The sequence below is a fragment of the Kogia breviceps genome, chromosome X (genome assembly GCF_026419965.1).
Source record: "Kogia breviceps isolate mKogBre1 chromosome X, mKogBre1 haplotype 1, whole genome shotgun sequence".
NCBI lineage: Eukaryota > Metazoa > Chordata > Mammalia > Artiodactyla > Physeteridae > Kogia > Kogia breviceps.
Window position 1 is genome coordinate 38,366,528 of NC_081330.1, and position 14,989 is coordinate 38,381,516.

At 38.2% G+C, this 14,989-nt stretch overlaps 1 protein-coding gene across 4 annotated transcripts in view; it reads left to right on the plus strand.

Moving 5' to 3' along the window:
• The first annotated feature begins 211 nt into the window (after window positions 1–211).
• Window positions 212–14,989, plus strand: part of RBM41 (RNA binding motif protein 41) — a 59,922-nt gene continuing 45,144 nt past the window's right edge. For 2 of the 4 annotated variants that reach the window (XM_067023223.1, XM_067023222.1), the window contains exons 1-5: window positions 356–573; window positions 3,324–3,440; window positions 4,000–4,192; window positions 4,663–4,867; window positions 6,757–6,828. In XM_067023223.1, the coding sequence (XP_066879324.1) occupies window positions 356–573; window positions 3,324–3,440; window positions 4,000–4,192; window positions 4,663–4,867; window positions 6,757–6,828 (805 nt within the window). Of the gene's footprint in view, window positions 267–355; window positions 574–3,323; window positions 3,441–3,999; window positions 4,193–4,662; window positions 4,868–6,756; window positions 6,829–14,989 lie in introns of those variants that run through there. The other 2 variants (XM_059051363.2, XM_059051364.2) reach the window with 2 other exon arrangements.

The following is a 14,989-nucleotide window of genomic DNA, read 5'->3' on the forward strand; positions in this document are numbered from 1 at the left end:
TCAAAGGCGACTCCTAGGTTTATGAGCTGGATATTTTGGATGTTACCTTTAACCTATACAAGAAATCCAAGAGAAATATTTGAACAATTCACAATTTACCGGTTGCTTAGTACGTACTCTGGGTTCCTAGCTATGCGAGACTACAATTCCCAGAGCCCTGCGCTCCACCACAATCCCCTTAGAGTCGGCCGCGCAGAGTTCTGGGACTTGAAGTCCGCGGCCTATTTACCCAAGTTAGAGCTAGGGGCCTGTGGAAACATGAAGAGGTAAGGGCTTGTCTGAGAGCAGACGGCGAAGGGAACTCTGTTCTATCTTTTAACTCTTCAAGTGGCTTTTGTTACTTTGGGTTTGGGGTATGTCACGTTCTGGGGACGCGGTTTCGTGTGAGCGGGAAGACAAAGGAGGAGGGAAAAGGGGAGACGGGCTGGACAGGCCTGTAGGGCGAAGTTCAGGAAGGGCCGCCGCCGCTGCCGGTCCTCGTAGGCATGCCCTCCCGGCACAGGCACCTAGGCAGCGGCGCCGGCCCCGGGACGGATGCTGTGGCTCCTTCCTATTTCAGACGGACCCATCCAGGTAAAAGGGTCTTGGCCGATTGATGAAACCGGCCTGCGCCGGAGAAACGCGGGCCAGCTCCTCCCTGTCCCACCCTACCTCCACCCCATTCTCAGAAACGGGCCCAGGGTGGGCGCGTTTATTCGCAGTGTTTGTGTGTTAAAGAGGACTTTCTCGGGCTCAGAGCCCATGTAGCATTTTCAGGTCTTAAAGTAAGCAAGTGATACTTTGTTTTTACAAATTTAGAAACAGGGTTATCAAGCCGGTTCCATGTATTGTAAGAAAAGAAAGGCACCGCTGCGAGCAGTTCCCCCTACTGGTTCTGCAGGAAATGGCAGCTTTAACGTGGCTGGTCTTTGTTGAAAGCCTGAGCTTACAATTAGACAGTGCACAAAGCCTTTTTAAAGGATCCTCATTAAATTAGTTTTGTATTCATTTTGCAAGTAGAATAATCACTCTGGAATAGAGAGGTGCATTTAAATTCTTACTGGTATAATGCTCTCCTGCACTGTCAGTTTCTGCATCTTTTTCAAAAAAAGTTTCTGATTTTCCTTGTCTCAAAATGACTTTTAAAAAATGTTTATGATATCTTTCATACATGCAAAATAATGTATATATACAGGTTAAGGAATAATAATAGACTCGTACTCACTACAAGCTTTAGAAATAGAACATTACCAGTATCAGTAGCATGGATGCTGTATCATTTGATAACAGCAGTATCATTGATACAGTATTCCTAGAACATTACCAGTATCAGAAGTCCCCTGTGTGCCCTTCCCTGAGTGCTTCTCTTCTCTCCCTGAGGGGATCACTAGCCAGTATTTTGCGTTAATCATTCCCTTGCTTTTTTCTTTTAAAATAGTTTTATCACGTACGAATTTATATCTAAACAAAGTGTTGCTAGTGTTATCCCATTTTCAACTCTACGCAGACACATATTATATGAATTTTTCTGTGACTTTCTGTTTTTCACTCCACATTTCTTTTTAAAATTCATGTGTACTGATGTATTTAGCTATGGTTTATTCATTTCAAAGCCACTTTAAACTTAGCAAGAACTTTCAGAATTCTAAATAATAAGTAAAGATTAAGATACTGAAAAGGAATTTTTGAAAACCCTGGGCCTATGGTTACTTTAAAATTTCCCAAAGTTGGTATAAGTCTGTCTAAAGTATGGCAATCTTGCTTGTAATTATGGGAGTTACATCTTTTAGGTCTCATCATAACCCCAGTAGTAAAGGGCTATTTTTTAAGAAAGGTATTTAATATTTGTTTTCCTTATGGAGTTAACTCACTTTGTTTTTGTCTTTTATAATCTTTTGTTGCACACTTAAATGGTCCTGCTCTTTCTTTACACTCAGAGTTTTTAATTATTTAGGGTTAGTTAGCTCATATTAGCATTACCTAGATTTCTACACAGTAGTGCTTAAGCTGTAGAATGTTATGACCCCCTTCATCTTTGTTTCCATACTCTCTTCTTTGGTAATCTTCTCTCTCACAGCTCCAGATCCTGACAACACAGATGACTAAAGATTTCCATATGCAGCCTCAGACTCTTATCTGTGCAATAGTTCTGCTATCACTTTCCTTTTAGCCAGTATCACATTGTCACCTCAGACTCAGTATGTCCTTGAAGCATTCCTGATACTTCATGTTGGTATTTCAATTGTAGTAGGTAGTTGACTCAACACGGCTAACACAATAATGACTTCCCTTTCCCAAACCATTTAGTCCATCTGGAACTTCCTCTTTAGTTCGTTGGTCCCATCTCTCAGTTACACAGCTTGAAATTCAGGGTTATCTTTCACTTCTCCCTTACCCCTACCTTCAAAAGGCCTTTCTCATCTAACCCTTCCTTTCAATTTCTATTACCACTCCAGTTTGTACTTTCATCACCTTATGCTTGATAAATTATAGTCTCCTAACTAGTTCTTCTGGTTTCTTTCTTACCATTCCATACTATTCCATAAGGCTTATTATAACCACATTCATTTTCCTAAACCATCACTTGTACCATGTCACTTAACTACCTAATAAATTGCTTTCTAATACGTGTACATTAAGGTCCAGACCTCTTAGTTGGTGTATTTAAGGCCATTCACAGTCTGAGTCTAATTACCTTTCGGACACGATCTCCCAAGGCTCCCATACATGAATGCCAGCTAAATTGAACGTCTTATTATCCCCCAGAACATAGTTCTGTCTCTTCATACTCGTTCTCCCTGTTCTTTCCTTCATCATACTCAATCCTTCAAATGCCAGTGTAAGCATTACCTTTCCCAAGTCTTCATTTACTACCTTGCCTCCCAATTATCTTTCTTCTGTGAACTACTGATTTGGCATATGCTTCATAAAGAAGATATAAAATCTTACTTCCTCCCTCTCTCTCCCTCTGTCCCTCTCTCTCTCCCTGTCCTTTTCCCTCTCCCTCTCTCTCCATCTCTCTCTTTCTCCCCCTCTTCCCCCCTGCCCTGCACATGCACTCAACACATACGTATCTGTTACCTTTCCCTAAATAAATTGCAAGCTTTTTGATGATAAAGACGCTGTCTTGAATATCTTTGACTCCATCGGTACCTAGCACAGTGCATTCATTGTGTGTAAACAGGTATTTAGTTAATGTTTGTGGAATGAATGATAAAGGACAACAAATAGAGAAGTGTCTTTGAACAAATGGGATCACTAATGGTAGATAATATAGATAAAGAATATATTTTGAGATTAACTGTCTCTTCTACTTTCCACATATATTCTTGTATCTATTCCAGGGTAAATAGCTGTGTGAAGAGTGATGAGCATGTCCTGGAGGAGCTGGAAACAGAAGGGGAGAGGCAGCTGAAAAGCCTCCTTCAGCATCAACTTGATACCAGTGTCTCCATTGAGGAGTAGGTATTGATTTTGCAAACAGACTATCATAGACCCTCACCTCCAGGTGACAGATGCCTCTTAAAGTCTGGATGCAACACTCCTCTCTCAGCCCGCTTTCCTTGGCAGACTTCTACTTATTAGGCAGGGTTTTACTTCTGTGTCTCTTCCTCTAGGAAGCCTCCCATATCCCACTCCGTCTGGGCTAAGTACCTTTCCTGTGTCTTCCTTTAACATACATAGCACTTATAATCCAGTATTATTGCCTGTTTATTTGCCTCTCTTCTACAGTTCTTCCACAAGAGCCGAAACTGTTTTTATCTTTTTTACTGTTTAATCCTCAGTACCTGGCACAGTCTCTGATGCATAGTAGGTGCCCAATAAATAAATATTTGATTCAGTCATTAGTCCTGGATTACTGGTGGAGTTCCATATCATTACAGTGGTGCTTCAGCCTAGAAATAGTATGTGAGAGAGAAATTGCCACTGAGTTTCATTGTGCCTCTTAATGGCAAGCCCCATTTCTGTGAATTGTGGTAACTTGAAGATGTTCTTACTCTTTTCCTGCTTGTTTTGCAGATGTGTATCTAAGAAAGAGAGCTTTGCTCCTGGTACTATGTACAAGCCCTTTGGGAAGGAAGCAGCTGGGACTATGACTTTGTCCCAGTTCCAGACACTGCATGAGAAGGACCAGGAGACTGCTTCTCTCAGGGAACTAGGGCTTAATGAGACAGAAATCTTGATTTGGAAGAGCCATGTTTCAGGTGAAAAGGTGAGTGGGGCAAATTTTTTCTGGAGAATAAAAAGTAAGATCTTTTCATTTTGGTACTGAGAACCTTTTCATTTTTAGTTCTCACAACAGTGAGCTTTGTGTCTGAATCTTCTTTGGTTTTTAGGATAAGGACCTTGGTAAAAGAAAAGCTGCTCCTTGACTTTTTTTCCCCTAAACAAATGGGATTTTATTTTATTTTTTAAATTTTATTTATTTAGTTTTGGCCATGCCACGTGGCTTGTGAGATCTTAGTTCCCTGACCAAATATAGAACCCGTGCCCTTGGCTGTGAAAGTGCAGAGTCCCAACCACTGGACCGCAGAGTATTCCTGCTCCTTGTCTTCTTAGCTAACATGTCTGTAAATGACCGTTTCTGGGCCCTGATCATTTTCTTTCTCACTTAAGGCATCAGATTGTCACTTTTAGGGTGTGTCCTCTGTGATATATGCCATCTCATTTCTCTTATTTCAGAGGACGAGACTTAGGGCAACCCCTGAAGCGATACAAAACCGTCTTCAAGATATTGAGGAAAGAATCTCAGAGCGTCAGCGCATCCTTTGCCTGCCACAGAGATTTGCAAAGAGCAAACAGCTGACCCGGCGAGAAATGGAAATAGAAAATTCTTTATTTCAGGGAGCTGATCGTCACTCCTTCCTCAAGGCTCTTTATTACCAAGGTATGTGATCGCCACTGACTTGATATGTTCTTTCAGTGACAGAAAGATTTAACATCAGGGCATTAACTATGAAGAGTTAGTGAAGGGAGTAGGGAAAAGATGAACTATTGCTACTCTTGAGGAATGTATAGTCCCTTGAGAAAGACAAATATGTACCTAGTTAGTTGCAGTACAACATGAAAATTGCTATTGTAGAGACGTGAATAAAATGCTGAGGGGACACAGGGATAGAACATCTAAGTCTAATTGGGGGAGTCAGGAGTTGACATTTGTACCAAGTCTTGACTAATCAACAGGCACTTGTCAGGTAAATCGTGGGGAGAGGGCATTACAGGTAGTGGGTGAGTAGGAATAGGATTGTGAAAGAACCTGGTGTGTCTAGGGAACAGTGAAAAGTTCAGTGTGGCAGGAAGTATAGGACACAGTGAGGACTGACAGGAGATGACACTGGAAAGGTAGGTGAGGTTAGATTGTGAAGGGTCTTTAGGTAGAACTATAAACTAGCACAAAATATATAGATAAATGGTGTGTGTCTTAACCAAAAAGAATGGGTTTAACAGGTAAGTTTTGCTAGGCACTGTGGAAGGTATGCAGAAGTTTAAGAAATGGTTCCTGACTTTGTGCCAGTTGCTGGTTGGAGAGAGAAACATATAACATTTAGTAACAATGCTAGATACAGTTGTTAAGGGCTGTAGGAGTTCAGAGGAGGGAAAGGACACTGTGCATTGATTGGCATGACTGAACATGGCCTCTCAGAGGAGGTAAGATTTAAATGTTCTTTTAATACTACCAAGTCTTCAGGAAGAAGAGGGAAAGGCATTTCACTAGCAGCAGTTGTCGCAAGCACTATAGCGTGTTTGGAGGTGTTGTGAGAGACCAGGTTAGAAAGGAAGCTAATTTTTGAACTTTATTTGGCAGGTAGTATAGAACTATACAGAGTTCGTTATTCAGTTAGTCATTTTGGATATGGTTAAAGGTCTTTGAGCCAGGGATAACATGATAAAAGCAGTATTTGAAAGTGATTAATCTAGTGGCCAGTAGATAGGATGCACGAGAGGGAGAACTGGAAGCAGGGAGAACAGTTTAGGAGGCGTTACAGTCATTTCAGCAGGAAGAGCTGACTAGGATGATGGCAATGGAATTGGAAAGAGAAGTAGGTATGATTATAAGAGACATTACAAAAGAAGAATTGGTAAAACTTGTTGACTGAGAAAAAAGGTCAGTGGAGAGAAATGTGTCAAAGATAGCCCAGGTGCTTCAACGCTGTGTAATTTAACAGTTGGCAAAATTAAGGAGCCTTTATGGGGAAATTTTGAGGAAAGATGATGAGTTTGATTTTAAACATGCTAAATTTGTGAGACCGCAGGATCATCAAATGCAGATATCGAGGAGGCTGTTGGAAGTGCAGCAGTGAAGCTCAGGGGAGAGGGCAGAACTAGATCCATAGAATTGGGACTCATCTATGCTTAGACCATAGGTAAAGCCAACAGAATGAATGAATGATTTGTTAGAGACAGAGAGACCATAGACATGGAAGAGCAGTGGTGAAGGAAGGAAAGAAAGAATGAACAAACAGCCTTTTGGTGGAGAGGCATTATAGCATACTGATTAAGAACATGGGCTCTGGAGGCAGACTGCTGGGAACATCCTGGCTCCCCCCGCTTACTAGCTATAAGATGTTGGGCAAGTTACCACTCTATGCTTCATTTTCTTCATGAGAATATTAATGAGAATATTAATAGTAGCTATGTTTTAGGGTTGTTAAGAGAATTAAGAGAGGTAATACATGTGGATCACTTAAAGTAGTACCTGGTATTTGGGGTGGGCGGGTGGTATATGAATCTGTTCTGTTTCCTATCTTTGAAACTCCTTGCTTTACACCTTCACAGCATACCACAAAAAGACAAGTGCAGACAAGTACATGACCTCAATGAAGAGGAAGATAAAATTAGGCACAAAAGGCAAGTCGAGAGTTTTCTTACAGTGTTAGATTTAGGAATGTAACCTAGGGTCCCAGACTTCTAAGTTGAGTTCTTATTTAATTCCATATACAGTATATGACAATGTTTATAGGACATGATCCACAGGGAGCATATTATCCTGATACAGAATATTAAAGAGAGGAGTTAGTAGAAGTTGTAATAAAGCTTTTACATTTAGTGTTGTTGATATTTTTCTCTATACCTTTAAGTTATTATACCAGACATAAAATTACCTTAATGAATTTTAGATCCTATTTTGTAACTAATTCTGAATACTTTTATTAATCAGTAACGTATAACTATTGATGACGATATAATAGCTAATATTTTATTTTTGAAATGAACTTACAATAAAATTGCCTGTTTATTTGGGGGGGGGGGGCTGCGTGTACAATTCTGTGAATTGTAAATCGTGTAAATTGCATAGATTCATGTAACCACCACCACAATCAGGATAGAGAACAGCTCCATGACCCTCAAACTTCCTCATACTATCCATTGATAGTCACTCCCAACTCCACCCATAATCCCTGACAATCACTGATCTATTCTCCATCACTGTGATTTTGTCTTTTAGAGAACGTCATATAAATGAAATCATACAATACGTAATCTTTTGAGAGTGACTTCTTTCACTCAGCATAGTGCCTTTGAGATTCATCCAAGTTGTTGTGTGTATCAATAGTTCATTCATTTTACCGAGTAGCATTCCATTGTATGAATGTTCCAAAGTTTGTCTATCCATTCACCCATTCAAGTGCATTTGGGCTGTTTCCAGGTTATGGTGATTATGACTAATACTGATATGAATATTCTTGTACAGGCTTTTGTGTGAACATAAAATTTTTATTTCTCTAAGGTAAATATCTAGGAGTGGGATTACTGGGTCATATGGTAAGTGTTTGTTTAACTTTATAAGAAACTGCCAAACCATTTTCCAGAGTGGCTGAACCATTTTGCATTTTCACCAGCAATGTATGAGAGTTCCAGTTGCTCTACATCTTTGTCAGCATTTGGTATTGTTGGTATTTATTTTAGTTATTCTAATAGCTGTGAAGTCGTATCTCATTGTAGTTTTAATTTGCATTTCCTTAATGGCTAATGATGTTGAACATCTTTTCATATGCTTATTTGCCATCCTTATATCCTGTTGCTAAAATGTCAGTTCAAATCTTTTGCTGTTTTTTAACTGAGTTGTTAATTTTTTCCTGATGACTCTTGAGAGTTGTTTATGTATTCTAAACACAATTCTCTGTTGGATATATGATTTGCAAATATTTTATCCCAGTGTGTAGCTTGCCTTTTCATTCTCTTAACAGTGTCTTTTGCAGAGCAAACTTTTTTTTATTGTGGTAAAATATACCTAACATAAAATTGACCATTTTAACTATTTTTAAGTGTATTAAGTATATTCACATTGTTCTGCAACAATTGTAACCATCCATCTCCAGAACTTTTTCATCTTCCCAAATGGAAACTTTTTACCCATTAAACACTAACTCCCCATTCTCCCTTTCCCTCATCTCCTCCCAACCCCCATTCTGCTTTCTGTCTCTATGAATTTGAATACTCTAGGTACCTCATGTAAGTGGAATCATAACAGTGTCTTTTTGTGTCTGGCTTATTTCACTTAGCATAATGTCGTCAAGGTCATCTATGTTGTAGCATGTATCAGAATTTCCTTCCTTTTTAAGGCTAAATAATATTTCATTGTATGTATCTACCACATTTTGTTTATCCATTCATCTGTCAATAGACCCTTGTGTTGCTTCTACCTTTTGGCTATTGTGAATAATGTTGCTGTGAACCTGGATATACAACTATCTTTTCCAGTCCATACTTTAAATTCTTTTGAATATATACACAGAAGTGAAATTGCTGGATCATATGGTAATTCTATGTTTAATCCTTTGAGGAACCACCATACTGTTTATAGAGGCTATACCATTTTAAATTCATACCAGCAATGTACATTTGCCCATTTTTTAGATGAGTTGTTTATTTGTTGTTGAGTTGCAGTCCTTTATATATTCTGGATACTACTCCCTTATCAGATATATGATTTGCAAATATTTTCTCCGATTCTATGGGTTGCCTTCTTAGTCTGTTGATAGTGTCCTTTGATGCACAAAAGTTTTTATTTTTGATGAGGTCCAATTTGTCAATTTATTTTGTTCCCTGTGCTTCTGTTGTTATATCCAATAAATCACTGCCAAATCTAATGTCATAAACCTTTTTTCCTATGTTATCTTCAGAGAGTTTTATAGTTTTAGCTCTTATGTTTAGGTCTTTGATCCATTTTGAGTTAACTTTGTTTATGATATAAAGGGTCCAACTTCATTTTTGCATGTTTGATATCCAGTTTTTCCAGTACTACTTATTGAAACAACTGCCTTTCCCCATTGAATGGTCCTAGCACACTCTCTGAAAATCATTTGACTGTAAATGAAAGAGTGTATTTCTAGGCTCTCCATTCTATTCCATTGGTATGTATGTCTGTCGTTATGCCAGTACCACACTGTTTTAACTACTGTAGGTTTGTAGTAAGCTTTGAAATCAGGAAGTGTGAGACCTCCAACTTTGCTCTTCTTTTTCAAGGTTGTTTTAACTGTTTGGGTCCCTTGAGATTCCATATGAATTTTAGGATGGATTTTTCTATTTCTTTTTTCTTTTTTTTTTATCGGCCATGCCGGGCAGTTTGTGGGATCTTAGTCCCCCAACCAAGGATCCAACCCAGGCCCACGGCAGTGAAAGCACTAAGTCTTAACCACTGGACAGCCAGGGAATTCCTGGATTTTTCTATTTCTGCAAAAAACGTCATTGGTATTTTGATAGGATTGCTTTGAATTTGTAGATCACTTTGGGCAGTACTGACATCTTAACAATATTAAGTCTTCAATCCATGAACACAGAATGTCTTTGCATTTATTTCTATTTGTGTCTTTAATTTCTTTCAGCAACATTTTGTAGTTTTCAGTGTACAAGTTTTTTTGCATTAATGCAAATATTTTAAATTTTGATACAGTCCAGTTTATGCATTTTTTCTTTCATGGATTGTGCATTTTTTATGTCTAAGAACTTTGTCTAATACCAGATTATGAAAAAGTATTTATTCCTTTACTTTCTCTTTTTGTTTTAAACCTTATTTTTTATTTTTATTTTTATTTTCAATTTTTGGCTGCATTGGGTCTTCGTTGCTGCACATGGGCTTTCTCTATTTGCGGCGAGCAGTGGCTACTCTTCGTTGCAGTGCGTGGGCTTCTCATTGTGGTGGCTTCTCTTGTTGCAGAGCATGGGCTCTAGGCACACAGGCTTCAGTAGTTGCAGTACACGGGCTCAGTAGTTGTGGCTCACGGGCTCTAGAGTGCGGGCTCAGTAGTTGTGGTGCACGGGCTTAGTTGCTCTGCAGCATGTGGGATCTTCCCGGACCAGGGCTTGAACCTGTGTCCCCTGCATTGGCAGGCAGATTCTTAACCACAGCACCACCAGGGAAGCCCTATTCCTTTATTTTTTTCTAACAGTTTTATGGTTGTATATTTTACATTTAGATCTGTGACCCACTTTGACTTACTTTTTACATAAGGTGTGAGATTTATGTTAAAGTTCACTTTTTTGCTTATGATTGTCCAATTATTCCAGTACCAGTTGTTGTAAAGAGTATTCTTTCTTCATTTACTTGCCTTTGCATTTTTGTCAGAAATCAGTTGACCATATATTTGTGTTAGTAATTAACATCATAGTTAATGGTGAAAGACTGAAATCTTCCTTCCAATACCAGGAATAAGACAAGGATGTCTACTCTCACCACTTCTATTCACAGTGGAATGAAATTAGAAATCAATAATAGAAGGATATTTAGGAAATTTACAAATATGTGGAAATTATACAACACTCTACTGAATAACTAAGGGATCAAAAAGAAGTTAAAAGGGACATTAGAAAATACTTTGAGATGAATGAAAAAAAAAACCAAAACTTAAGGAATGCAGTAGAAGCAGTACTTAAGGGCCTATCTAAAGCTGTAAATGCCCATATTAATAAAGGAGAAAAATCTCAAATTTATAATCAAAACTTCCACCTTAAGAAACTACAAAAATTTGTCCAAACCCACAGAATATACAACACCAAGAGTAAATGGCAATGTAAACTATAGACTTGGGGTGATTATGATGTGTCAGTGTAGGTTCATCATTTGTAACAAATGTCTCACTCAGGTGAGAGATACTGATAATGAGGGAGGCTGAGCATGTGTGGGGGCAGGGGAGCATGTGGGAAATCTCTGTAACTTCCCCTCAATTTTGCTGTGAACCTACAGCTTCTCTAAAAAATAAAGTTTAATGAGAACAAAACTACAAAAGGAAGAGCAAACTAAACCCACATCAAGCTTAAGGAAGGAAATAATAAAGATTAGAGCAAAAATAAATGAAAAAAAGGATTAAAAAATAGAGAAAATCAAGAAAACCAAAAGTTGGTTCTGTGGAAAGATCAACAGAATTCACAGTCCTTTAGCTAGACTTACCAAGGGAAAAAGGGAGACTCAAATTCTTGTACCCTGTTCTACTTTGATTCTTTTTTGCATGGAATATCTCTTTCCATCCTTTTACTTTCAACCTTTTTTTTTTAAACAAAACAAACCAAAAAAAAGTGTGTCTCCTGTAGACAGCAAATAGTTAGATCATGTTTTCTTTTTTTAATCTTTTTTAATCCATTCTTCCAATTATGTAGAGTGTTAATTTATATTTAATGCATTTAAGTGGAATCTGTTGATAAGGTAGGATTTACATCTGCCAATTTGCGATTTATTTTCTGTATGTCTTGTATCTTTTGTTCTTCTATTACTCAGTTTATTCCTTCATGTTAAATAGGTTTTTACAGTATGTCATTTTAATTAACTTGTTGCTTCTGTTACTTTCTGTTACTCTTTTAGTAATTGCCCTGGGGATTATAATTAACACCTTAGCTTAAACAAATTTGTATTAAAGTGCCAACTTAATTTCAGTAATGTTTAAAAACTTCGTTCCTGTTTAGCTCTGTTCTCTCCTTCCTCCTTTGTATTATTGTTGTCATACAAATGACACCTTTCTAGATTTTAAGCCCATCAACAGAGTTTTATAATTATTGCTTTATGCAGTTATCTTTTATCTTTTAAGTCAGATGGAACAAGAGTTACAAGGACAAAAACGTTTATACTGTCTTTAATGTTTACCTATGTAGTCAACTTTACTAGTGTCTTTGTGTGAATTTGAGTTACTGTTTAGTGTCCATTTATTTCCATCTGAAGGACTCCCTATAGTTTTTCTCATAGGGCAGATCTTCTAGTGATGAACTCTGTCAGTTTATGTTTATCTTGGGATGTTTTAATTTCTCCTTTAGTTTTAGATTATAGTTTTTTGCTGGACATTGAATTTTGGGTTGGCAATCTTTTTCTTTTAGCAGATCAAATATGTCATCTCACTGCCTTTTGCCCCTTTGTAATTTCTATTGAGAAGTCAACTAATAATCTCAGGACCCCTTGTCCATGGTGAACCTCTTTTTTCTCACTGCTTTCAAGATCCGTTTTTCATCTTTTGCTTTTGACAGTTTGACTACTTGTCTTACTGTCTCTTTGGACAGATTCCACGTAGGTATCTTCGTGTTTATCGTACTTGGAGTCCGTTGAGGTTCTATGATGTATGGATTAATGTTTTTCATCAATTTGGGGAAGCTTTTGGCCATTAACTCTTCAAATATTCTTTTTACCCCTTCTTCTTCTGAGATTCCATTATGCATGTGTTGGTATGCTTGCTGGTCTCCCATAGGTCCCCAAGGCTCAGTTATTTTTTCTTCATTCGTTTTTCTTTCTGCTCCTCAAATTTGGTAATCTTTGTCAGATGAGGTAGTTGACATATCTTCAGGTTTGATGATTCTTTCTTCTGTCAACTCAGATCTCCTGTTGAACCCCTTTAGTGTATTTTTCATTTCAGTTATTGTACCATTCAACTCGAAAGTTTCTATTTGATTCTTTATTATAACTTCTATCTTTATTTTTATTCTCTGTTTGGTAAGATATTCTGAAATATTCTTTTATTTCTTTATAAAATGATTTCCTATAATTGTTTGAATAACTTATGATAACTGATTTAAAGTTTTTTTCCTGAGAAGCCCAATGTGCTTCCTCAGGTGAGTTTCTATCAGCTCTTTCTTTTTTCCTGTGTATGGGCCATACTTTCTTGGTTTTTTGGGGTTTCGTTTTGGTTTTCTCAGTGTCTTTGTCTTAGTCATCTCAGGCTGCTATAACAAAGTACCATAAACTGGGTGACTTATAAACAACAGATATTTATTTCTCACAGTTCTAGAGGCTGGAAATCTAAGATCAGGGTTCCAGCATGAACAGGTTCCAATGAGAGCCCTCTTCTGGGTTGCAGACAGCTGAATTCTTGTTGGATCCTCACATGGTAGAGATCAGAGAGAGGAACCAAGCTCTCTGATGACTCTTATAAGGGCACTAATCCCATTCCTGAGGGTTCCACTCTCAGAACCTCATCTTATCCTAACTACTACTCAGACATCCCCATCTCCTTTTATCATCACACTGAGGTGTAGGGATTCAAGATACGAATTTTGGGGGGACACAAATGTTCATTCCATTACAGTCTTATAATTTTTTTTGTTGAAAATTAGATATTTAAAATGATATTATGTGACAACTCTGAAAATCAATCAACCCCTCCCCACCCAGTGTTTGTTGCTATTGCTATTTGTTTGTTTAGTGATGTTCCTGGACCAATTCTGTCAATTTTGAATTCTTTGTCATGTAAAGCCACTGAAGTCTCTATCTAGTTAGCATAGTGGCCCACTAATGATTGAAGAGGTTTTCTTTTTTTTTTTTTTTTTTTTTGGTATGCGGGCCTCACACTGTTGTGGCCTCTCCCGTTGTGGAGCACAGGCTCTGGACGCGCAGGCTCAGCGGCCATGGCTCACGGGCCCAGTCGCTCCGCGGCATGTGGGATCTTCCCAGACCGGGGCACGAACCCGTGTCCCCTGCATCGGCAGGCGGATTCTCAACCACTGCGCCACCAGGGAAGCCCTGGAGAGCTTTTCTTAAATGTCTTGAATCAAGAACTCTACCAGCCTTTACCAAGGTGCTGTGTGTGTGTGTGTGTGTGTGTGTGTGTGTGTGTGTGTGTGTGTGTGTGTATTAGGTCACTCCTTCAGTGCTCAGGCGGGCAGTTTGCAACTTGGTCTTCAACTTCACTTCCTGTTTACGCAGAGCCTCAAGATCAGTCATAAGTGAGAGATTAGTGACTTCTCAGGCCCTAACTTTCCTTGGCATATGCATAGCCCTGCACGTGTACCTTACCTTCTAGAGTCCCAGGAATATGTCTGAACATTTCAAAGCCCCCTATGGATATCTCATTCCCTATTTTTCTTTCTTTTTTTAAAAATTGTGGTAAGAATACAACATGAGATCTACCCTCTTAACAAACTTTTTAAGTGTACAATACAGTATTGTTAACTATAGGCACAATGTTGTACAGCAGATCTTTGGAACTTAAGTCATCTTGCATTATTGAAACTTTATAACCATTGAATAGTAACTCCCCATTTTCCCCTTTCCCCTGGCAACAACCGTTACACTCTTGGCTTTGATATCTGTGATTTCAATTCTTTTGGATAAATACTCAAAAGTGGGATTGCTTTATCATATGATATTTCTATTTTTAATCTTTTGTGGAACCTTCATACTGTTTTCCATAGCAGTCATACTATTTTACATTCTTACCCAAAGTGTACAAAGGTTCCAGTTTTCCATATCCTCACCAATGCTTGCTATGTCTTATCTTTTTGATAATAGCCATCCTTATAGGTGTGAGATATCTCATTGTGGTTTTGATTTGCATTTCCCTGATGATTAGTGATGTTGAGCACCTTTTCATATACCTATCGGCCATTCATATGTCTTCTGTGAAGAAGTGTCTATTCAAATACTTTGCCCATTTTTTAATCAGGTTTTGTTTTTATGTCATTGAGTTTTAGGTGTTTCCTATATGTTTTGGATATTAACCTCTTAGCAGATATGTGGTTTGCAAATACAGTTGATGGTTGAACAACACAGAGCTTAGGGGCACTGACCCTCTGAGCAGTCAAAAATCCATGTATA